The following is a 26,965-nucleotide window of genomic DNA, read 5'->3' on the forward strand; positions in this document are numbered from 1 at the left end:
CTGCACAGTGTGAACTAGACGTAACATAAGTCGACCCTAGATATCAGAATTTCACATCTGCCTCACTTCTAGGCAGAGCTGGTGGGCAGTTCAGCTGCCAACACACAAGGAACAGAGGCAGCTTGCTTGCAGTTTCCCTCCTCTTTTGCCAATAATACCACACTGAGAAATCCTCTGCAGATTCTTTATGTCAGGAGTTAACCCTTTCACGCTCCCTCGAGGATTTGAGGGAAAGCTACGTAGGCATTCCACAAAAACCTTCCCAAAAAATAAAGACGGGAACTGCCAATAACTACTCCAATTTTATTTTTCTGCTGGTATATTTTGTGACTGTATCGAAGAAAACTGTGTGGGGTTTATTTTATGAATAAAATCGTGCTGCCTCTTTCCCAACTAAGAGCCACCCCTATTCATTCCCTCCCATCCTGTCTCTTTGTGTCTACAAGAAGTTTTTAGGGAGCCGAAGACATCACAATGGCCTTCTGTTTACTAACGTCGGCTTTTTTAAGCCAAGTTCTCATAGCACGTAAGTTTTACACAAATTTTATTTGTCCTATAAAACTGGGCATGTGTAATTGCAAACATACTTGGAATGTGCGAGTGTTTGTCTAGGCTTTTTAAGGCAGTCTGATGGAGAGATTTGTGTTTCCGAACTCATGTCACCCAGTTTGTGACAGTGTGAAAATATGCGTTCGACTTTGTAGACAAGTTCCCACATCACACTAATCTGCAGCAACTGACGTCGCTCCCTGATTCTTACGTATCTAGAAGGCCACACATATAGTCATTTCAAAATAGTAACTAAATAGCATAACTCCAATTTTTGGTGTGTGTGTGTGACTTTAAGTTGTATTTATATGAGTCGGTGGTGTGATGCGTGCCCAAAAACCGTGTAGCAAAAACCACACGCGAATGACTGCGTTTTTAATGCAGTTTTCGGCAGCGTGACTTATACACATGGTTTTAATGTGTTTTACCAGTATAAGCCGTATGGCCAAAAGCTGTGGTAAAACGGCGTGAAGTTTAGCAGCTTCAGGCTGCGTTGCAGACTCTAAGGCTTCGTTCACATCTGCGTATGGGTTACGTCAGAGCTTTCCATCAGGGGAACCCATGAACGGAACCCTGGCGGAAACAAACGGAAACTATAGGTTTCCGTTTGCATCATCATTGATTTCAATGGTGACGGATCCGCTGCAAGTGGTTTCCGTTTGCCTCTGTTGTGCAAGGGTTCCATGATTTTGATGGAATCAATACTGTAGTCGACTGCGCTATTCATTCCGTTACAATTACGGAACCCTCATACAACGGTGACCAACCATTTACACCAGATTCGTCACCATTTAAATCAATGGCGATGCAAACGGAAACCTATTGTTTCCGTTTGTTTGTCAGGGTTTCGTTAAATGGGTTCCCCTGACGGGAAGCTCAGACAGAGCGCTTGGACGGACCCGTGACGCAGATGTGAACATAGCCTAATGGATATAAATACGTTTATCACAAATGCAGGTGAACGTATTTGTGGGAGAATAACTTTTTTACGAGGTAAGATACCATTCTAGGAACATTTCTTAGAATGGATTATATGATTAAAAAAAAAACATACAACTGCAAATTGCGTCAAGCACAAGTGATTGTTGACGTGGATTTTGAAATGCAGTAGCGGTACATCGTACATACACGGCTTGATTTATGAAAGCAATGCAAGTAAAAAGTGGTGGAGAAGCTAATAGCAACCAATCAGGTTACAGATATTATTTTCGAACTGTACTAAACAGAAACTCTGCAATCGGATTGGTTGTATAACACATCTCCATTTTTCTTCCCCGTAAAAAACCGCCCGGTGTGGAATTAACAGTCTGTTAAACAATGAATAATAGAAGGTGCAAATGACCAAATATTTAATGTGTAAATAATACAATTAGCCCCTAATGGTTAACAAATAGTGTACCGTGAACGTGGGGTAGGGCGGAGCTCCTCCTACAGGAACTTTGATGTGTGATCAATGTCCTTGTGGCTGAGGAGTGATGATGGAACTGCTGATAACAGAGATTTCAGGCATAGGCGTGATTGAGAATGGAAGAGAAATCAGCAGTTCGGTTAAGCCTCATTCACATGGCAGTATTTTCCATCGGTAGATGTAAGTCAAAACCAGGAATGGATCCAAAACACAGAAGAGGTGCAAATCTTTCCATTATACTTTTCATCTGTGTAGGTTCCACTCCTGGTTTTGGCTTCCAAAAACTGATAAAAATACTGCAGTTTGAATGAGGACTAAGGTTAGGGACCTCCATCGCAGATCCGGCAGAGATTACCAGAGAAAATAGCGCTGTGCTATTGTCTCCAGTAGAACGACGGACACCCCGACAGAAAGCCGTCAGAACCCATTAAAGTCAATGGGTTCCGTCGGCCGCCGGTGGTATCCGTAGTGCAACGGGACCGTTGCCTCCGTTATTCCCTTGTTCTGCTCCTCTAAGGCTGGGTTCACACGACCATGTTACGTCCGTAATGGACGGAACGTATTTCGGCCGGAAGACCCGGACCGAAGACACTGCAGGGAGCTGGCCTCCTAGCATCATAGTTATGTACGACGCTAGGAGTCCCTGCCTCGCTGCGGGACAACTGTCCTGTACTGTAATCTAGTTTTCAGTACGGGACAGTAGTTCCATGGAGAGGCAGGGACTCCTAGCATCGTACATAACTATGATGCTAGGAGCCCGGCTCCCTGCAGTGTGTTCGGTCCGGGACTTCCGGCCGAAATACGTTCCGTCCATTACGGACGTAACATGGTCGTGCGAATCCAGCCTAATGGAGCAAAACAATGGAACACACCGATGCAGGAGTGAACGAAGCCTTAGCCTTATCCAGTAGTCCCTTTATAGTAATGTTCTATGTCCTATACTAAATAAATGATTGTTGACAGGGGCATGCCAATATATAGTACTTACACCTCTTGGGCCGCCCCCTATTCCCTTTATAGATTTTGAGATCAAGGCCCTCTATCCTCTCATTAAAATTGCTATCCGGTAAAATGTGAGTCATATTTGCAGATAGAAAAACATGCTATAGATAAACTTTTTATATATATGCCGTAAAATGCAATCTTTTGCTACTTTTTGCTGTAGTTCATTCTACGGAGGTGTAAAGCTTTTTCCATTCTACTTTTGACTAGAACAACTTTTATTTTTATTTTAAAGGTTAGTTCCATCTATGAGTGCAGTCGCATCTCCTACCAGAAGTTTAAAAAAACGGTGGGGGATGCAACTCGGAGGGTCGGGAGTTTGGTTGCCTAAGCAACCATATGATGCCAGAAATCACTCCTGCAAATGAACTTTGTAGCAGAGGCCTCCATCGTCGTATTGTTGTCTAGGCAACTTTAAACATACGTTTTTTAAGTTTTTTCCCCCACAGTTTTTCTGTAAGCCTCAACACTAAACCAGAGTGTGAATGGAGCCTTATGTGTACAGTAAATATTACTGGTGATTAGTAAACTATACACCAGTTTTACCGGAGTATAGAAAATATAATGTTGCATTACCAAAGGCAGACGGAGAACAGAGACATATTTTCGTGACTGCCTGACGCTACATTAACTCCTCTAAGTAGACTGAATAATTAAGTCACTGTTGCAGCACTGGGCAGGGTAGCGCTGACAAAAGGTGGAAAAGTTTTCAAGATGAAAAGCAATGGTTTATACAATGGCTCCTTTGTGCACAGGAACCCAGCAGGAGTCGTCATGTAGCCCAATTCCTATGGTTACACATAGTCAGTGGGTATATAATCTGTCAACTGTTAGCTGTTTGGTATACAGTAATTACACAGCAATGTACACTACTTTGCACAAATCGATAAAACCGACTGTATTCCACTGTACACAGGATCACGATATACAAATCACACCATCTGACTACATAGATATAGTACCCCTCGATCTGGGGGAAAAGGGAACTCCAGGGAGCTCTGTCTTGGACAGAGAGATAAATATTTCTCCCCCTCTTCCACAGGCTCAAAAGTAGAGGCCTCAAGTCACCAACCTCTCTTAATTTCTTAATTCCAGTGGGGTAACTAGAGTCCTATGGGCCCCAGGGCAAATTTTAGATAGGCCACCCCCATATAGTAGTTAGGTGGCCCTATATAGTAGTTAGGCCCCCAAATATAAGATAGATGCCCCCATATATTAGAAAGGTGTACTCAGGTACTCACCTAACCCCGCTCCTACGACGAGCTGTTGCGTCTTTGTCCTGCTGCCTAGCACGGGCAGTGCGATGCAGTGACATCATCACTCAACCTGCACCGGGATGTCGGGACTGATGTTCTCAGCGTTTTTATTAACCTCTAGTAGGCCACAGGATCACTGCTCCACCATAGTAAACTAAATGGTGCTCCCACGGGACCTAGGGCAGACGGGCCCCATTCTCGGGTCGTGGTCGCACTCCCTGAGACTGCGATTGTTGACTGATCGGGTGCTTGTATGTCAAAGACTGCCAATCAGAAGGGAAATGTAAAAGCTGACTGTGCTTTATATATATATATATATATATATATATATATATATATATAATTCCCCCAATGGCATTTTCGGGCTTTTGGCAGACAGACTGTGAATAGGAAAGAAAAAACAAATGCAAAAAAAATAAAGAATAAAGAATTGTTAAACACTAATCATTGCAATACTGCCTACATGACCTGATTACCCCAAATCAAAGATGTAATATAGAAAAATTAAAAATACAATTCAAAAAAAGGCTACGTTCACAGCAAATTTTTATTTTGAATTGCTGCTAATTTTCAAATCGGATTTGCGGCTGAAAATTTCCATGCAAAAATTGACCTGCGGTGCAGATTTATTAATCTGCAGCATGTCAATTTATTTTGCAGAATGGGTGCGTGTGTGTTGCGAATTTTTGACATTGAGTTCAATAGGGAAATAACGCTCCCTTAGCGTTCCCATAATGACACCTTACTGTTTCCCTGTGTGGACTCCATGCTGCCGGCTCAACACAGACCAGACGGGGAAATCAAACACGATTTGGTGCGGACTTTCGGCAGGAATTCCCTGCGGTATCTGGGCTAGAATGAACTAAAATCTATAAATAAAATTAACTTATAATGAGAATAATAATAATTAATAATAATAATAAATAATATAATAGCGCATTGAATGAGCACTGATATTTGTTAGGTTCTGTGTGAATCCAGAAGATGGCCAAAAATGCACCTGGCATAAAAAAGGCATAAAAATTATAACAAAACGTATCAGTATTTCTCATAGCAACAAATCAGATTAGAACTGGAATCTATTTGGTTGCTATGGGCAATACTTACACTTTTTGTTAGAACAATTTTTATGATTGAGAGACAATGTGTCCTCCCTATTGGCTGTATACAAAAACACCTAGAGGAGTGGACATATTGGGCAGAAATGGCGCATGAACTTTAGCAGAAGTGTGATTTTTTTTTTTTTTAGTCTACAAGTTGTTGGCATCCAGATAAGATTTTGAAAAAAAATTAACTGATTATTTATTTTCTTGTTAGTTCGTTATTGTTATTTTTGTTTTTCTTTAGTGGTAACCTAATATGCATATCTATATTTTTATCTCACCAGGTCTTTCGTACACTCTTAATGTAACCGTTTCACCGTCCCCATGGGCATTGCACCATACAGGAGAGAATGCTTCTATATGGTGTTCAGTATCCCAAAGAAGAAAGCAGAACAGCTTGTTGACAGTGCGTTGGGTCTATTCTCCGAGGCTGAAAAATGAACAGACCATTGGAAGGATCACAAAATATGGCGACATACAGATCTCAGGAAACTGGAGTCAAAAGGGAGATATAGAAAATGAACACACAGGCAGAGGTTATCGACTTATGTTGATTGATTTGCATCCATATGATCAAGGTATCTATATCTGCCGTGTTCAGGAGGTGGCCTGGCACAGGGGCCGCTGGAGTGCGGTTTCTAATGGCACAGCTAGCACCCATTTGAAAGGTGAGCAAATCCATTAAGTTTTTTTGTACTAATCACAAAACAGTAGTAATATTTAAAGGGGAATTCCATCTTTATGCCACATGTTGTAAAAACATACGTAACTCTAATTTTTGTATACTAATTTTACTACCCTCCTCCTCTGTAAACAATGCCATGCTCTGTTCTCAGTAGTACATCGGTCGACTCCTCTTCATTATATTGGGAGACGTTACTTTTTTTTAGATTTACAATTTATCAACAATTCAGCATTAAAGAGCTTTATGCAGGATCGATTGACTCCTAAATTGATGCTGTATCATATACCCAATGAGTATCTGTAATGTCCGTGACTGCGGGCTGTCAGCTCCAATCCCCTCCTGACAGCCGCAGCCACGAGTCCTTTTCCTTTCATTCCATACCAGCCTGGTCGAGCACTGTGCTGTGCCAATATCGTGTCATGCTGTATTCCACGTCTGACCTTCTTCACCTCGCCTGACATCTACCTGCTGCCTAGTCCTAGCCGAGCCTGCCCTGCTGCTGTCCAAGCTGCCACAGGTATCTATACGAACTATAGACATTCACCTGCGCCCTGTTGGCCAGCTGCCTTACCGCCAAGGCGGTACGGCCCAGTGGGTCCACAAACCCTTCGTGACAGTATCACATGACTGCTGCTAAAAGGGGAACCAGATTCTCAGAGGCAGCTCAACTATCTGGCCAAAAGTATAGACACCAGGCCATCACATCTATATAGGCTTCATGGACATCCCATTAGAAAACCATGGGCATTTGTTTATAAAAAGTTGGGCCTTCTTTTGTGGATATAAAAGCCTCCGCTTTTCTGGTTAGACATTTCACAAGATTTTGGAGTGTGCCTGTGGGAATTTGAGCCCATTCAACCATTTGTGCGGTCAAGCACGGATGTTGAATCAGAAGGTCTGACTTCCAATTCCCATGGGTGTTCGATGGGGTTGATGTCAGGGCTCTGTACAGGCCACTCAAGTTCCTCCATGCCAAACTCATCAATCCATGGACCTCACTTTGTGCACTGGGGCACAGCCATGTTGAAAACACGAAAGGGTCTTCCCTAAACTGTTGCCACAAAACTGGAAATATCTACTTGTGTATAATACTTGATATGAAAAAACAAAGAAAGAGAGAGATGGAGCTCCTCTAAGGTGATCACGTACTTTGTACAAGTGTATCTGTGTTGACTCACCTTATAGTGTTGTGCAAGATCATCGGCACAACTCAATGATGCGTATCGGGTGTATTCACCCTGGTATCGGCACACTGAGCAAGCCTGCGGAGCAGACCCTCGGTGTGTAGCTCCGGGATTGGAGTTTCTGCCGTGGTCAGGTAATTCTCAAATGAAGAACGTGGAAAAAATACTCCTTGTCTCGGGCGCTCGTGTGGATGGTTTAGTGAGTCCACAATTGGATTAGTATTAAAAACTATTTTTTCAGTGAACATGCAAAATACAAGTAATGCAACGCATTTTAACCTCGCACCGAAGTCTTCGTCAAGCATAATAATTGAGACACAAGAATCGCACTAATTTCCCTATGTCTTATTGTTGACGCCCAGGTCAGATAGTAAAGGTGAGGGTTCATTGTGGGAGTACACAGAAGGTAAGTATGTGTTGTATCATTTTGCATGTATCTTTATTATTGTATAAAATTGTATCTATATATACTTCTTTTTGTGGGATATACCTATTTATTTTTTTAAAGGGGCGGGGTCAACGTTATGTCATTATTTATCGTATTTTCACTTTCGTTTGTTTATTTTTTCTTTTCCTACGCCCTCGTTAAACTGGTATAGAGAGCTGATTGGTTGTTCGATTTTCCCACGCCTACAGCAGAAGTTTGTTGATCTCGGATTGGATATCCGTTTTTCCCACGCCTATGTCACTATAGAGATAGTTTCTGATTGGTAGTTCTTTCTCTCACGTTACTGGTTGACTCTTGTTTGTGATTGCTTGGTTACCAGACATCTACATGCGCTGGTTACCAGACATCTACATGCGCTGGAATTGTCCGAGGAAAAAAAGGAGGACCATTGGAACTATTTATAATAATCTGTTGTTTCCTTTGGGATTTTCTTTTTATTCCCTATATGCGACCTATACTACAAAGAGCTCTCTATTGATTTCCAAAAGATGTGAAATGATTTTTATTGAGCGAATTCTACTCGTGAGTAGTATTTTTGTTTTGATATGTTTTCAAAACTTCATACTAGTATGCTATGTTTTTTATGTTTTTACTTATTGTTTGTTTAGACGGATTCGAAATTCTCATTGAGCCCATTTGGGCTTAAGGTCTCGAATTTGAAAATCCAATAGGATTCACGTTTATTTAATGCTGACGATCTATAATATGTTTTAGGATCAATTTGTTCAATAGGGGAAATGTTAAGGTTTTTAAAATTAGATTGATGACTTTGCAGTAGATGTCTCGATAAGCTGTGTTTGAGAAACCCTTTTTTGGAATTGGAACGGTGGCCATTGAGCCCACTTCGTAGTGTTTGTGTTGTTCTCCCTATATATTGCAACCCACATTCACATTCAATCATGTATATCACATAGTCCGTACTACAGTTCATGAACGATTTAATCGTGAAAATTTCCTTAGTTACATTCGATATAACCTCCTTTTTCCCGCATTGATATATTGACAACAGGGGTTTTTTTTTTTGCCGCATCTGTAAATGCCCATTGATCTTGGGAATGGGTTAAAAATGGTGATAGTAGGTTTATCTCTTAGTTTGCTGGGTGTTAGTATATTTTTAATAGTTTTCCCTCGTCAAAAATGTGATACTAGGTTTTGGTGGAATAATTTTATTCAAGATCGGGTCGCTCTGAAGATTCCCCCAGTGTTTAACCCCTTAGTGACCACTAATACGCCTTTTCACGTCGGTCACTAATGGGCTTTAGGCTAGGCTGACGCCTTTTCACGTCAGCCTAGTCTAAGTCCTGCACGGGTCTCCCGTGCAGGCAGGAGCCGGGGCTCTGCTGTCTGATGACAGCTGAGCTCCTGCTCCAACGCCCGCGATCAAAGTTTACTTCGATCGCGGCCGTTTAACCCGTTAAATGGCGCCGTCAATAGCGACCGCGGCATTTAACTTTGTTTACAGAGGGAGTGCGCTCCCTCTGTCACCCATCGGCGGCCCGCGAATGAAATCGCGGGTCTCCGATGGGGTGCCATGGCAGCCGGGGGCTTGATAAAAGCCCCCAGGTCTGCCCTGGACATATTCCTGTTAGGACGCGCCGGAGGCACGTCCTAACAGATTGCCTGTCAGATTTACACTGACAGGCAATAATGCTCTGGTATACGAAGTATACCAGAGCATTATAGCAGCGATCGGAATATCGCACAGTAAAGTCCCCTAGTGGGACTAATAAAATCAGTTATCAAAGTGAAATAAATATTATTAATAAAAAGTACAGTAAAAAAATAAATCAATTTTTTTCCATAAAAAGTGGTTTTATTTAGTAAAAGTGTAAAAAAATAAAAAAAGTACACATATGTGGTATCGCCGCGACCGTAATGACTCCATTAATAAAGTTAATATGTAATTTAAACCGCAAAGTGAACACCGTAAAAAAAAAACGCAAAAAACCATGGCGAAATTGCAATTTTTTTCCATTGCCCCCCAAAAAAGTCATAATAAAAATGAATCAATAAGTCCCATGCACCCCAAAACAGTACCATTCAAAATTACGTCTTGTCCCGTAGAAAACAAGCCCAAAAAATCACTACATTGATGGAAAAATAAAAAAATTACGGCTCTTGGAAAGCGACGATGCAAAAGCAAATAATTTTAGTTCAAAAGTGTTTTTATTGTGCAAAAGTCGTAAAACATAAAAAAACCTCAACATATGTGGTATCGCCGTAATCGTACCGACCCATAGAATAAAGGTAACATGTTATTTACGTCACATAGTGAACGGCGTCAATTTAAAAACGCATAGAACAATGGCGGAATTTCAGGTTTTTTTTATAATCCCCCCCCAAAAAGGTTAATAAAAGTTAATATAAAAATTATATGTACCCAAAAATGGTGCCATTAAAAAGCACAACTAATCCCGCAAAAAACAAGTCCTCATACAGCTATGTAGACGAAAAAATAAGAACGTTATAGCTCTTTGAATGCGACTATAGAAAAACGAATAAAATAGCTTGGTCATTAAGGCCTAAAATGGGCTGGTCACTAAGGGGTTAATTAGTGAACCTCTGATAGTATTGTGATCAGTTAATTGTTGTCAGAAAATTACTGGAATAAGGATTATTGACTGGTCGATATATGTTTTTTCTGAGGAGCAGTTTTTCCTGATTCTCCTATATTGACTATGCGGGATATTTGTGGTCCATATCTTATAATGTGCACTATTAAAATTTAAAAAAGTTTTTATCCACATCTTTAAAATGGGTTTTGGTGGTAAACTTATCATAAAGATGGCCTATCTCCAAATCTAAAAATACAATGATTTGTTTCGAGATGTTGGAGATGCAATGTATTCCCCATTCATTTTTATTGAGGATATTCACAAAACGGACAAAAAAGAAGTCATCGATATATCTACGATAATATATTATATTCTTTTTATATGAATGATCATTGTCTATGTTTTGGGACTCGAAATGCCACATAAATAAATTTGCATAGCTGGGTGCTACTCTCGTCCCCATTGCTGTACCTCGTATTTGTTTGTAAAGTTTAGGGTTATATTTAAAAATATTGTGGGTAATAATTAATTTTACTTGTGTATAATGTCTTTGCATTCTGATGCATTAACATTACCTTTCAATAGAACCTAGCCCAAACCTGAACAGCCTCAGACCATTATTCCTCCTCCACCAAATTTTACTGTAGGCGCTATGTATTCCGATAGATAGTGTTCTCCTGGCATCCGCCAAAGCCATATTTATTTATCAGACTGCCAGATAGTGAAACATGATTCCTCACTTAATAGATCACATTTCCACTCCAGAGTCCAGTAGCGGCGAGCTTTACACCACTGCACAGGCGCTTGGCATTGCACATGGTGATCTTAAGTATGTGTGCAGCTGCTCAACCATGAAAATAGTGTTTGTCTATGGAGATTACATGGCTGTGTGCTTGATTTAATGTACCTGTTTGCAATTGGTGTGACTGAAACAGCTGAATATAACAATTACAAGAAGTGTCCACATACCATATTGTGTATGAATCTTCTAGATAAAATGGTTCTCTGGTGTTGAAAACTCATTTTATAAAAAACATATTAGGAAATTCTAAATTAATGGATGGGGATCCCCTATTTCTACCCTAATCTATTAGCTAGAGAGGAGAGCAGCTACAAAGAGCCTCTCTCATTCCGTAGGATCCAGTATCATGCATAAAGCCATTGATTTCAATGGGAACTTAGTAATGCTTCATTTCACCTGTATCGTGGCACTTCAGGGAAAAGAACAGTGGGACAGCATGTCATCAGCTTATTTTCGGAAACTCTTCTAACAAAAACGGATTGTCCAGAGCATAAACATAAATAATTATATGGGTCACTGAAAGGGTATGAGTTTTATTTAAAACACCACAGGGCTGAATGTGCACACAGGGGGGGGGGGGGGGCATATCTCAGGAACAAGGGACCCCAGGAGAAAAAAAAAGTGGTGCTTTAATCAGCGGAACAGTGGGTTTCTGTCTGACATTTTAAACTTCATGTATTCGTTGTTTGTGGCATTGTTTGTGTTTTTTATATGTAGTGTCATTTTGTACAAGAGTTTTTCCTGGTATTTTTTAAGTCAGATAGAGTAGCCCATGGAGGAAAAAAAAACTAGGAAACATACCATTTATAGAGCAAATTGCATTTTGCAAAAAATTCCATTGACCAAAAAAATGCAACAAAAATGCCCAAAATCACAATACAAAATCAAAAACTAAAACCTGGCCACAGCGTTTATGCCTCCCAAAAACATGCAAAAAACAAGCTGTGAAAACCGGCCAAAAGTGATCTCTCCCAAACAGAAAGTGTCAGCCTATTATAAAGGGCTTAGTGGCCAGTGTAAAACCTGCAATTTTTCCGGATTTTTTTTTTTTAAACTAGATAATATAATCTATGTAACATGGAGAATTAATAAAATAGATTTATTTATTTTTGTTGAAAATCTGTTTAACATAAGTAATTGGTCATTTTCTGCGAATAAATGAAATTAAAAGTGTAGCTGTCTGAGAGCTACCATTATTAGTCGAATTAGTTCATGAAGCTAATGTCTATGTCACCTTGTCAGTTATGGACACCCTGCTTGACTAAGGTCGAACTTGTAGACAGTCACAGTGATAGACCAGCTGTGAGCTGCACACAAATCTTCAGGAAATCCATGTGATGCTCTTTAGGATAAGCCATCAGTGGTGGTCCGAACCGCACAGATCAGTAGAATGAAGGGACCATGTCCCCTTTATTGTGTACATGAGCACAGCTCTCTACATGTCAGTGTGACCCTACACACTGTACAAGGTGACAGATTTACAGCAGTATGACTGCAGGATCAGACTACACAAGGTTGTTTGTAGTCTGTTACCATGGAGACACAGGTATGCATAAGAGCTGTAGACACAACATGATAGGAGACTTTTATTTAGACTATTTGCAAAGTTGCTTTTTTTATTTTAGATACATTGGAACAACAGAAAATTATTGCAAAATGTGTAAGTACTTTTAAAACCTTTTGGTTATGTTTAGGAAAGTGAAAAGGACTGTTGTCCAGCTCTCTTTGATTCTGCAACACATTATTCTACACAGTTGAGTCACATTATTATGACCAGAAGCTAATATCCAGAGTAACCGCCGTGTGCAGCACGGACAGTAGCAAGATGGGCCAGGAATGACTCAATAAGGTGCTGGTTGGTTGTCTCCGGTATCTGGAGCCATGCTGACTGCAGTACATCCCAAATTAGCTGGAGGGTGCGTGGGGGAGGATCCATAGAGCGAACAAGACGGTTGAAGTCCCACAGATGCTCAATTGGGTTCAAGTCTGGCGAATTAGGGGGCCATGGAAGTACTTGGAAATCTCGGTCGAGCTCTTCCAACCACTGTCGGACATTTCTAGCCGTGTCACATGTCGCATTGTCTTGCTGGAAGATTCCATCTGCCCCAGGAAAGACAAACAGCATGTATGGGTGGACGTGATCTGCAACGATGGATTTATACCCAAATCGGTTCAGAGCCGTACACATGGATGAGTGGGCCCAGAGAATGCCATTAAAAAAATTAGCCAGCTGCCGCCACCAGCTTGTGTCCTTCCAGCAATGGTTGCAGGGTGTTTGTTCTCTGATGTTTCTCGCCTGACACGCCAACGTCCATCTGTTCGATGAAGCAGAAAACGTGACTCATCGGAGAAGGCAACCCTGCCGTACAAATTGAAGCCTTTTTTCCGATGCACCTTTGTTAGCATAGGAGCAGAGACCATCCGTTTGCTTCGTAGCCCCATATACAATACAGTTCGCTGAACTGCTGTTTTAGACATACGTCTGGTAGGCCCCTGGTTGTTCGGCCCTCGCGCACCTTCGTAGCCGTCGTTCACCTCTCACATCAATGGCACGTGGTGCTTCGCAATTTCCACGCCGGTTATTCCCAATTTGTCAACTCACGATACACTTTCACTACAGCAGCAAGTAAACAGTTCACAAACTGCGCTGTTTTAGAAATGCTGCCACCCGTGGCCCGAGAGCCAATACTCATCCTTTCTGCAACTCTAATAAATTGCCCCTTTTACCCATAGCAACAACGAGTGATATGTGTTCAGACAGCCTATCGCACACCTTATATACCCACCAAGCCAGCCCACGACACATCACTTCCTTCATGGGCTACGCGCTGACAACGTCGAAAGTAGGTGGTGGTCATAATAATGGGACTCCACTGTGTATGTAAAATACAAATGCATTGTGTTTTTAATAAACAAAACTTTCAACAGAGATGGGAAATGTTCCAAACATTTCCCTTCTCCTTTGTTCTAGGATTTGTGCCCATTTTTGAGTAAAAAATACATATGAGAGAGACTGTGCAGTGTCAAGGCACCTAAGATATTACTACACATCTATCTTGAAAATCCATATTTCATAATCTGAAAAATTAGTTTTAATATAATGTTGAATTTTAAACATTTTTACCAGTTTTCCTACAGAATAGAATCCTATATGTTTTTCCTTACCTTTCTATCCAGTAAAATGTATTGTGCTTGGCACCATGATATTTGGTTTGGAGTTTAATAATGGAACACTGATTGAAGAAAACCAAGAAATGGTGAATCTGTTACAATATGGAGTATTTTCTTAATTTTCAACATGTCAAACTATATTTATCTGAGAAATTCATATTTGATAAAAATATTGTACAAATTTTACCTGTATGATTATAATTTGTGAATACATTTGAATATTTTTATTTATCACAGTTACTGCTTTTGCTGTATTTGAAGAAAAACAGATCTTCACATGGGCTTTATTCCAAGGTAATACTAAATGAAATAAATGCATTCAGAAACCTGCAGTTTAATGTTCTACTATGTGAGTGTGACAGTCTAGGTTCACCCTTGATACAGTTTCTAAAAAGAATTCAAATTCACCTGCATAAAAAGACTATGGAAACCTTTGAATGTTTTTTTTCTATTTAATAATTATTTTGTGATTTTTTTGAATTGACTTTTATAAAAAATATTTTTACTTTTTGTGACACAGCTGCAATGTATCCTGTATACATAGAAGCTGTATCGTTCTCTCTCAGTCAATTCCGTCAGTTCAACTGAACTGACAGCTTGGCTGAGAGCGGGTCCTGTGTGAGTCTAACACACAGAATCCACCTAATATCGATCACATCTAAGTTGAGTCACTGGATTTCACCTGTACTGTATAAACTTATTATTGTACTGTATTAACTTCTGCTGAGTGCCTGTGTAGAACTGGTATCTACCACTATATGGTTACAATATGGTGGCATTATTGGTCTTTGTTTTACTACACACGTCTTACAACACAATTAAGAGTGGTCTTGCATTATTTCTATATAACTGAAGTGTGGGCCCCAAGAATTATTTCTTCTATAGGGCCCAAGGTACTCCAGTCCGACACTGAGCATGCACAATGTGATCCAGATTTTGGATGTGGAATTTCTATTCCTAATCCACAGCATATTTTTCTAAAGGTTTCATGGCATTTTTGCTGTAAAATCTGCGACGGTGTTTGGTTTAACCCATATGTACAATTTTTTGGGGGAATGGTGGTTATTGTAATTTTATTTTATTTATCCAGGCTGTCTCCCAAAGGCCGAAGACCTTTGGTTGTCCAATTGCCCAGGCAACTGGCTAAAAGAGGACCTGTCACTAGGTCATCAAATTGAAACTGCATGTCTGACCTGAATCCCACTGTTCCGCTGATTAAAGCACCACTTTTTTTTTCTTCTGAGGTCCCTTGTTCCTGAGATATGCCCCCCCCTGTTGTTTTGGCACCCAATTATGTAAATTCACTGTAATTAACCAATAGGGTGGGAACTACACTGATTCTCCAAAGGTGGAACCAATTTCACAGCCTCCGACGCTGTCCAATCAGCACGAGGCAGCCTCAGACCGGCCAGGCCCAATATTATCTCGTGAGAACATTCTTTCCACAGTGGGTCCCAAACTGCCTCGCGTTGATTGGACAGCGTCAGAGGCTGAGGAGCTGGATCCACCTTGGGAGAATCACTGTAGCTCACACCCTGTTGACTAACGACAGTGAATTTGCATATTGAGCATTAAAACAACGGAGGGCCATATCTAAATGAACTGGGGGGCAAAAAAAGGCGCTGAAAAAACAGGATGACAGCGAGATTCAGGTCAGATGTGCAGTTTTGATTTTATGCCTTAGTGAAAGGTCCACTTTAAATTTGCATGTGAATGTGCCATTGCTTCAGTTAAAAAACCATGTCCTTAAGCAGTTAACATTTGCTGAGCAGCAATAGATTAGTGTAATATTTAATGTCTTTCTCATCTTTTGAAATGTAGGCCAATAAAAATGTGGTACTGTACCAGTAAAATGAGTAAATTTGGAGGGTCTGGATCCTTGTAATGATGTATGCTGCCAATAAAAAATTGTCTTAATGGTTAACTTGATGCTTAGGGGCTAACTGATGCCATTTGCCATCAGAAAGATCAATAGAGTCTAAGAAACTGTCGGAGTTTCCGGTTGGTCCGGTGGTGTGCCTGGGTGACTTTAATGCAGTACCGGATGCATTGCTAGATCATACGGGTGGGGTGGACCAGGCATCAGTTTCTCTTCATTTATGGTCCTCGGCACTTCATCTCACTGATGTGTGGCATTGGACGTTTCCGTCTGATAGAGCATACACGTATTATTCATCCACTCATAAATCTTTCTCTAGAATTGACCTTGCAAAGGCCTTGAAAGATTTTTTACCTGCAATAAATTCCATTACTATTACTCCTAGGGGTATATCTGATCTTCTCTTAACATTTTCAGCAGGTCCTCCCATTGCCTCTAGGGTCTGGAGGTTGTACCCAGCGTTGCTGGATAATAAAGAGGTAGTGGCGGAGGTTTCGGCCTCTCATGTGGTGTATTGGGAAAACAATGATGCTGCTATTCAATCCTTGCCTTCGGGTAAAACACCGGGACTTGATGGTTTGGGAGGTGAATGGTATAGGGCCAGTAGAGAGGTTTTGGTGCCGAGGCTTTGTGACGTTTATTCTAGTGCACTTGAGTTGGGTGGGTTGCCGGCATCTATGCGGGAGGCGTTTATTGTGGTGGTGTTGAAGCCAGGGAAGGACCCTACTTTACCGGATTCCTACCGTCCTATTTCGCTTATTAATTCTGATGTTAAAATACTAGCCAAAATCCTTGCTACCAGATTAAAGAAGATTACATTGTCTTTAATCCACCCTGATCAAACGGGCTTTATGCCAGGGAAGTGTACGGACATTAACATACATATATTATTTCTGAATATTGATGCGGGGGGGGGTGAGTCTCCTGGGTTCGTTCTCTCTCTAGATACATATAAGGCATTTGACTTTGTTGAGTGGCGATATATCTGGATGCTTCTTTCCAGGTTAAATTTTGGTCCTAGTTTTCTGGCACTTGTTCGTCTCCTATATGAAGGGCCGTGTGCTAGGGTGAGAATGAATCTAGATATATCGGACTCCTTTTTACTGGGACGTGGTACCCGTCAGGGCTGCCCACTTTCCCCGCTGCTATTTGCCCTGGCCATCGAACCCTTGGCAGTGGCTATCCGCCATTCCTCTGAGATACATGGTATAACGCGAGGCCGCATAATGAATTTTTTTTATTTATATGCAGATGACACTTTGGTGTACTTGGCTGATGATGATCCTTCCTTGGCTTCTCTCTTTGAGTTGATTGATACATTTGGTAGTTTTTCTGGTCTATCAGTAAATTGGGCCAAATCCGTTATGTTTCCACTTTCTCCTAGTTATTGCTCCAGCCAGGACCTCCCTGTCCCATTGCAGATAGTCTCCCAATTTACATATTTGGGGTTTGACATCTCCCTTAATTTAACAAAATATAGGGAACGGAATCTTGACCCTTTGGTGGCGGCCACTGAGAGGCAGTTGCATTCCTGGAGGACCCTTCCTCTGTCACTGTATGGATGGATTAATATATTTAAGATGATATACTTACCTAAATTTTTATATCTATTTCGTGCCTGTCCTGTTGTGTTACACAATTTTTGTTTAATAAGCTGGATAGCATACTGAGATCATTCTATTGTCAGGGTGGAGTTCCTCAGTTTAGCATGAGTCTGTTGCAGGCCCCTAAACGTCGGGGGGGGGGGGGGGGCATGGCAGCGCCAAATCTTCATTCCTATTATTTAGCTTCTCAACTGGTGATTGCTCGTTGGTGGGTAGATATAGATCTGAGTAATGCAGTGATTGCACTGGCTGGTGCGCTTATGACATCTTATGAAAGTCGAACAAATTTGCTCTATAGATTTAAATCCCCGGGCTGTGTACCAATCCCACTTCGGACGGTGGCTGTAGCCTGGAGGAAAGCGCATGCTCTGCTAAAGGTTACTATGGTCCCCTCATACTCACCTAGGACTCCACTATGGAGTAATCCTTGGTTGCCTCAGCTGGAATCATTGCCGGGAGCGGTGATGTGGTCAGGGGCAGGGGTCAAATTTCTGGGACAGATATGTAATGCAGATTCTGGCTTGGTATCCTTTTCTGAACTGCAGGAGAGATATAACATTTCAGGGACATGATTTTTAATTATCTCCAGCTATGACATGCCTGTTGTGCCCGATTTGTCTCTTCGTCGCCTTAGATGGGTTTCTCTGGATTAGAGGACCTGATCGGTGCTCCAGATCTCTCAGGGGTCCTCACTAAATTGTACACCCTCCTTACATCCATGGGAACTAGACCATTTGATAGGGCGTTTCTGCAATGGAGGGATGATGTCCCTACCTTGACAGAGGAGGACTGGCAGGAGGTGGAATCTTCCTTTTTTTGATTCAGTGGTGAGTGCAATGGATTTTCTAATACAGTCTCGGTTTTTGCATAGCATCTATTACACACCAGTTAGGCTTCAGCGGATGGGAGCATTAACTTCGGATAGTTATTTTCGCTACCAGTCAGATGTTGGTACCTTCTTACATTGTGTGTGGATGTGTCCTAGAGTTGCCCCCTTTTGGTCAGAGGTGGTGGAATTTCTTCATACCCATTATGAGCTGCCGCGGCTTCTTACCCCTCAGATGTGCCTCTTGGGCATTATGGATGACGTTATACACAACAAATATGATAAAATATTATTTTGCTTTCTCATGTTTTGTGCCAGGAAGATTGTAATTATAGCCTGGAAGAGCACAGAATGCCTGAGTTTGACACACTGGCTGCAACTAGTAAATAAGTATGTACCTATGTATAAGAAGCTCTACCTTAGTAGGAAATGGCCAGATAAATTCGGGAAAATTTGGTCGAGGTGGTTGTAGACTCTGGAGACTGCGGTTTAATTATCACTTGAAAATTTTGGGGGGGGGGGGGGTTTGAGCACAAGGATGAATGTGTGTGTGTATGGTTGTTGGATTCAGTTAGGCTCTTGGGAATGATAATCTCATTTATTTTGTATATGTTATGTTATGTAATGCATTTATTCTGGATTGTCACTTCTCTTTGATACTTGCCTTTCTGGATGTCCTTTGTTTTGTCTTGACTGTATATTGGTACGTGTTTTGTACAACAAAAGTTTTTGAAAATAAAGCCTTTAAAAAAAAAAAAAAAAAAAAGAAAGATCAATAGAGGCTTTGACAACGCTATTGTGTACAGAACCTGACACCAGAATGGTAAATCTATTTGGGTATACCGTGACATAGGTGTGGGCAATGTACTGCTGCATAACTTGGCAGATTTGGTAAACTACAGTAGATTACAATCCCTATGTTACATGTAATAACAACCATGTGTGTTGTCACTAAGCTTTAATACAAACAGAAAAACTAGGAAAGGCCAACAACTTGGCAGAATCGGAATTGTAAAGAACATGGCCGGCCTTAGATAGGATGGCGCCCTGTGCGGGACACTCTATTTCTGCCCTCCACAAACCAAAAATTAACACCATATATATATATAGACACACACATATATACTGTACATACATAAAGACACATATTTTGACATACATGCAAATATAAATACACACATGCAGATATACAGACACAGACACACAGGAGGCGCATGCACACACACACACACACACACACACACACACACACGTAGGGCCAACCTTAGGATAAATGGCGCCCTGTGCAAAATTTTCTTTTGGCGACCCACCCCCATTATAAAAAATAATGCCCCATAACAAAGTATAATCCCCCCCAGTATAATGCCCTTTTTAGTGCCCCCACACAGTATAATGTTCTTCATAGTGCCCCTACACAGTATAATGCCCCCTTTAGAGCCGCTCACACAGTATAATGTCCCCTAAGTGCCACACACAGTATATTGCCCCCTGTAGTGCCCCCACAGTATAATGTCCCCCCTCCTTGTGCCCCCTGTAGATTGTGCCATAAGCCCCCCTGTAGATTGTGCCATACAGCCCCTTGTAGATTCTGCCATACAGACCCCCTGTAGATTCTGCCATACAGCCCTCCCACCTCCCCCTTGTGAACAGTGCCATACAGCCCCCACCTCCCCTTTGTGGGCAGTGCCCTTAAACATATAAAACAAAAAAATTGTACTCACCTAGGCCCCGTTCCCGTGATGGACGGAGCTGCTCCACAACGCCAATGGGATCCTTGCACAGGCCAGCGTGATCCAGTGAGGTCATCACACCGGCCTGCGCAGGGATCCTGTAAATGGCAGAGCAGGGAGATACCTTGGGAAGGCCCGTCCCGGTGGGTGGCACCGACGCCCTCATGCCCGGTGGCGCCACTAGCAGCCGCTATGGCTGCTACAGTGGTAGTTACACCACTGAGCATGGAATGAGCACCCAGGCGTAAAGGCAGCTGCAGAGTCCCCGGCCTGGGGGCTTCACAAATACAAGCAGGGGAAGGGAGCCAGCGCAGTGCCCCCTTCCACCTGCTGGAGTGATGCGCCATGTGCGATGACACATGTCGCACACCCCAAAGACCGGCCCTACTGGTACTTACACAAATACAGAAATACACATATATACACAGAGACACATATACACATACAAACACAGAGATAGATATATATACACATACAGACCCATATACAGTCACACCACAGATACACCGTGTTCAAAATTATTATTCACATTGGATTTAAGTGTCATAAACATTTAATTATTAGTTTTTCAATGACACTCATGGATGGTATTGTGTCTTAGGGCTCTTTGGATCATTGTAATCAATCTCAGACACCTGTGATAATTAGTTTGCCAGGTGTGCCCCCAATCAAAGGAAAATTACTTAAAGAGGCTCTGTCACCAGATTTTGCAACCCCTATCTCCTATTGCAGCAGATCGTCGCTGCAATGTAGATAAGAGTAACGTTTTTTGTTTTTTTAAACGAGCATTTTTGGCCAAGTTATGACCATTTTTATATTTATGCAAATGAGGCTTTCTAAAGTACAACTGGGCGTGTTTAAAGTTAAAGTACAACTGGGCGTGTATTGTGTGTGTATATCTGGGCGTTTTTACTTCTTTTACTAGCTGGGCGTTGTGAATAGAAGTGTATGATGCTGACGAATCAGCATCATCCACTTCTCTTCGTTACCACCCAGCTTCTGGCAGTGCACAGATAGGAGATAGGGGTTGCAAAATCTGGTGACAGAGCCTCTTTAAGAAGGACGTTCCACATTATTAAGCAGGCCACAGGTTTCAAGCAATATGGGAAAGAAAAAGGATCTCTCTGCTGCCGAAAAGCGTGAAATAGTGCATTACCTTGGACAAGGTATGGAAACATTGGATATTTCAAGAAAACTTAGGTGTGATCATCGTACTGTGAAAAGATTTGTGGCTGACTCAGAGCACAGACGGGTTCGTTCAGATAAAGGCATAATGAGGAAGGTTTCTGCCAGACAAATTAATAGGAGAGCAGCTGCTAAAATGCCATTGCAAAGCAGCAAACAGGTATTTGAAGCCGCAGGTGCCTCTGGAGTCCCACAAACCTCAAGGTGTAGGATCCTCCAGAGGTTTGCAAGTGTGCATAAAGCTATTATTCGGCCACCCCTAAACAATTCTCACAAGCAGAAACGGTTGACGTGGGCTCAGAAATACATGAAGACTAATTTTCAAACCGTGTTGTTTACTGATGAGTGCCGTGCAACCCTGGATGGTTCAGATGTATGGAGTAGAAGATGGTTGGTGAATGGCCACCATATCCCAACAAGGCTGCGACGTCAGCAAGGAGGTGGCGGGGTCATGTTTTGGGCTGTCATCATGGGGAGAGAGCTGGTAGGCCCCCTTAGGGTCCCTGACGGTGTGAAAATGACCTCTGCAAAGTACGTAGAGTTTATGACTGACCACTTTCTTCCGTGGAACAAAAAGAAGAACCGTGTCTTCCGTAGCAAAATTATCTTCATGCATGACAATGCACCATCTCATGCTGCAAAGAATACCTCTGTGTCATTGGCTGCTATGGGCATAAAAGGAGAGAAACTCATGGTGTGGCCCCAATGTTCCCCTGATCTCAACCCTATTGAGAACCTTTGGAGCATCCTCAAGCAAAATATCTATGGAAGTTCACATCAAAACAGAAGCTCTGGGAGGCTATTCTGACATCCTGCAAAGATATTCAAGCAGAAACTGTCCAAATACTCACAAATTCAATGGATGCAAGAATTGTGAAGGTGATATCAAAGAAGGGGTCCTATGTTAACATGTAACTCGGCCTGTTACGTTTTTTTTGATTGAAAGAGCTTTTGATTTCTGTAAATATGACCTCCTGATGCTGCAAATTCAACAAATTACCATTTTAGTTCTCTTTACAACCTTTAAAATGTTTTGATCTCTGTTGTGCATAATAATTTGAAACAGTGCATTTTGAGTTTTTTTACTTCTAATAAAAATCTGTTATCATTAGGAGATTTGTTCAATAAAATTTGCATTATACTCCAACGGTTGATGGCTTGAAGATTATACTGACTGTCATTTGCATCGACTATTTAGGAAAATCAGCGAAAAATAACATTTGCATAATAATTTGGAACGCGGTGTATACACACACAGAGGTACACATAGGCATATATACACAGTACTATGCAAATGTTTTAGGCAGTGGAGGAAAAATGTTGCAAAGTAAGAATGCTTCAAAAAATAGAAGTGTTAACAGTTTATTTTTATAAATTAACAAAATACAAAGTGAATGAACAGGAGCGAAAATCTAAATCAAATCAATATTTGGTGTGACCACCATTTGCCTTCAAAACAGCATCAATTCTTCTAGGTACACTTGCACAAAGTCATGGATTTTGCAGGATTATGGTCAGGTGTATGAATAACTAATTATACCAAACAGGTGATAATGATCATCATTTTAATATGTAGGTTGAAACACTGTCATTAACTGTAACAGAAACAGCTGTGTAGGAGACTTAAAACTGGGTGAAGAATAGCCAAACTCTGCTACAAAGGTGAGGTTATGGAAGGTAGTTTCATGTCCCAAGTCCACCATGGCAAGACTGTGCACAGCAACAAGACTCAAGGTAGTTATACTGCATCAGCAAGGTCTCTACCAGGTAAAGATTTCAAAGCGGACTGGGGTTTTAAGATGTGATGTTCAAGCTCTTTTGAAGAAGCACAAAGAAATGGGCAAAGTTGAAGACCGTAGACGCACTGGTCAGCCAAGGAAACTTAGTGCTGCAGATCAAAGACACATCATGCTTACTTCCCTACGAAATCGGAAGATCTCCAGCAATGTCATCAGCTCAGAACTGTCAGAAACCATTGGCACCCAGGTACACCAATCTACTGTTCGGAGAAGTCTGGCCAGAAGAGGTCTTCATGAAAGAATTGCGGCCAAAAAGCCATACCTTCGATGTGGGAACAAGGACAAGCGACTCAACTATGCACGAAAACATAGGAACTGGGGTGCAGAAAAATGGCAGCAGGTGCTCTGGACTGATGAGTCAAAATGTGAAATATTTGGCTGTAACAGATGGCAGTATTTTTGCCGAAGGGCTGGAGATCGGTACAATAATGAGTGTCTGCAGGCAACAGTGAAGCATGGTGGAGGCTCCTTACAAGTTTGGGGCTGCAATTCAACAAATGGCATTTGATATTTGGTCAGGATTAATGCTGTCCTCAATGCTGAGAAATACAGACAAATACTTATCCATCATGAAATAGCATCAGGGTGGCGTCTGATTGGCTCCAAATTTATTCTGCAGCAGGACATGACTCCAAACATCCAGCCAATGTGATTAAGAACTATCCTCAGCGTAAAGAGGAAGTGATGATATGACCCCCTCAGAGCCCTGATTTTAAAATCATCGAGTCTATCTGGGATTACATGAAGAGAAAAGGATTTGAGGAAGCCAACAGCCATAGAAAATCTGTGCTTAGTTCTCCAAGATGTTTGGAACAACCTCCCTGCCTATATCCTTCAAAAACTGTGTGCAAGTGTATCTAGAAGAATTGATGCTGTTTTGAAGGCAAAGGGTGGTCACACCAAATATTGATGTGATTTAGATTTCTCTTCTGTTCATATAGACACTTATAGGCAGAAAGATTCACCAGTAAGCACTTACATCCACCCTTGCTTCACAGGCTTCTTGCAGGAGTGGGCTTTTTTCTTTCCTCTTGCTGCCTCTACCCCAGTCTCCTACATGTTTAACCAGGAACAGAGGATATAGAGCTCATCAAACGGCCTGCCAAGTAGCGCCATCTACATGCAGGGAGGGTGCAGCATCCCGTGCACCCGCACAGGTCGCATACCTCTATGGCCAACCCTTGTAAAGAACACACATTTAGACTTTGTTCACACAGTGTAGATTTTATGCAGAATTTGCAAGTGTTTTTTAAGCCAAAACCAGGAACGGAAAAAATATATAAAGGAAGACCTTTGGATCCAATTCTGGTTTTGGCTTAAAAAAATGCACGAAAAATCTGCATCAAATATGCATTGTGTGAATAAGGCCTTACTGGACATAGTTTTTAAATTAATTTCTAAAATGCCATATGCTTATATTATATAAAATAATAAAGAATCTATGGTAAGAACAATATTAAAATCTTACTAGAGCCTAAATTTGAAGAGGTGGATAATTATCATTTTTAGGTTGTCATTCTCTTTTTTGTTTTTTTTTCTTTTAGATCTTTACTTGTACGCAGTTCTGATCTGTTGTGTGGGCATCTTTAGTTTGCTCACATTCCTCCTCATTCTTCTGTGTCAGACCATCTTTAAAGGAACACACTCAAAAGGTGAGAAGCCTAATTCGACAAAAAAATAAAAAAAAATTAGGTTAATGGAATAAAATGTATTTAGTCTTGAGAAGAGATGTCTGAGGGAGGACAAGATAAATTTGTGCAGGTTTATGAATGGCAAAAACTGTTCAATGTAAAGTACAGGGGGGCTGTATGGCGCTATCTACAGGGGGCTGTATGGCACCATCTATAAGGGGGCGATGGGGGCACTATCTACATGGGGGCTGTATGGCACTATCTACAGGGGGCCTGTATAGCATTATCTACAGGGGAGACTGTATGACACTATCTACAAGGGGGAGGTGGGGTCGCTATCTAAGGGGGGGGCTGTATGGCACTATCTACAAGGGGCTGTATGGCACTAGCTACCTGGGGGGCTTTATGGCACTATCTACAAGGGGGAGGTGGGGGTGCTATCTACAAGAGGTGCTGTATGGCAAAATCTGGAGGGGGGCAGTCAAAAGTTTGCTTTGGAGCCCAGTCTTTAATAATTACACCCCTGATGATGCCTATTGGTCACTGTATATTGTACAAAAAACTCCTATAAAAACATGATTGACATTAGAATTTGTTCTAATTCTATTTTTTCTCTTTTCTCTGCAGTGAAATGGGAATGCTCTTATGAACGGTAAAGAGAAAGTTTTTTTTCTAATATATTATGGCAATCCAGTTAGTTACTATGTTATTGTGCTGATTCACAGAAATTTAGTAGAGCATGGTACTCTCATATGCCAATGAGAGCTACAGTGGCACAGTTGACAGTGATACTAAAAACCATGTATACAACATCACTTTATTTCTCCAAATGTGGGACCTCTTTTAATGAAACTATTCTGGGAAATGTATATATGTATGTGATGTATTCAAATGTCAAAAATTCCTATGCCCCAACATTGCACATCTTTCTGCTGCAAATAAATACTGCAATGGCAAAAATCAGATCAGGATCCATATGCCTTTCGTAGAGAATAAGTCCTGTATGCGGAGCTAATGGTATTCTAGGTAGCTATTCACATATCCATATTGATATTTTTACACACAGGTTAGCCATTTTGTCTCCATAGAAATCAATGGAGTCTTAAAAAAAATACTTCAGTATGATAGAAAATACGAAGACATTACAGAAGAAAATGCATATGAAAACATGGACATAGGATTCACTGGTGTGATATATGAGTAAAATATAACATTTATTTATAACTCTCTAAAAACAGGGGTACAATCACCACTGTGAAAAAGCCCCACCGTGTGTATAAAAACGTATTAAATAATAAACTCTGAGTTCTAATTCAATTGTGAACCTACTATAGCTCAGTGTTCAACAAGAATATCAATACGGAATCAGCATTTGAAAAATGGGCATAACAATAGTCTCGACCCTAATTCACACTAGAGTCCGTGATAACCGCACCGGAAGCTCCTAGTGTTGAGGTATACAAACAATGCTAGTGTTCCCAATGCTAAAAAATTCCTATTCACAACCGACCCAACGCGTTTCAATACTCATCATCAGGGGTCTGTAGCTTGGTCACTCTGGCCAGGGATGCCAGCGATATTTAGTTCGGCAGCAGGTATTCTGCTGTACTCCACGGAAGCATGCTCGCATAGATGTCAGCGGCATGCTTCATTCTGGGACTCTGAGTTATTTAAAGCATCTGACTCCTCCCCCTGTCCTCGGCACCGCCAATCGAAACAGCCAAACACACTCACCAATTGTCTCCATAGAAATCAATGGAGTCTTAAAAAAAATACTTCAGTATGATAGAAAATACGAAGACATTACAGAAGAAAATGCATATGAAAACATGGACATAACATGGGATTTAAACCCCCTTCACGTCACATTTATTGCAGTACGTTTGACATATACGCAGAGAAAAGCTCCCTACGTTTATGTTAAATGTAGGCAGTAACAAGTGCCCTAACAGTGGCATCTGTCACAGGCATCTGTCACCCATAAACTAATATGGCATCCATTTAACGTATACGTCATGAAAGCTAATAAAAAGCTCATGACTAATATATTCTTAAACGTATGCCTGAGACGTATGCAATACAGACTTTCACCAAGTTTCTGAATAACAGCACACATCTCCAACATGGTCCAAATGGTATTTATTAGCC

The 26,965-nt window shown here is 41.3% G+C and overlaps 1 protein-coding gene across 1 annotated transcript in view; it reads left to right on the forward strand.

Moving 5' to 3' along the window:
* The first annotated feature begins 442 nt into the window (after nt 1-442).
* Nucleotides 443-26,965, forward strand: part of VSTM4 (V-set and transmembrane domain containing 4) — a 66,181-nt gene continuing 39,658 nt past the window's right edge. Inside the window, exons 1-5 of the mRNA XM_075842842.1 lie at nt 443-526; nt 5,603-5,986; nt 14,401-14,457; nt 24,731-24,838; nt 25,445-25,469. Coding sequence (XP_075698957.1) covers nt 475-526; nt 5,603-5,986; nt 14,401-14,457; nt 24,731-24,838; nt 25,445-25,469 — 626 coding nt within the window. The 5' untranslated portion in view covers nt 443-474. The remainder of the gene's footprint in view (nt 527-5,602; nt 5,987-14,400; nt 14,458-24,730; nt 24,839-25,444; nt 25,470-26,965) is intronic.

This window comes from Rhinoderma darwinii, chromosome 11 (assembly GCF_050947455.1).
Source record: "Rhinoderma darwinii isolate aRhiDar2 chromosome 11, aRhiDar2.hap1, whole genome shotgun sequence".
NCBI lineage: Eukaryota > Metazoa > Chordata > Amphibia > Anura > Rhinodermatidae > Rhinoderma > Rhinoderma darwinii.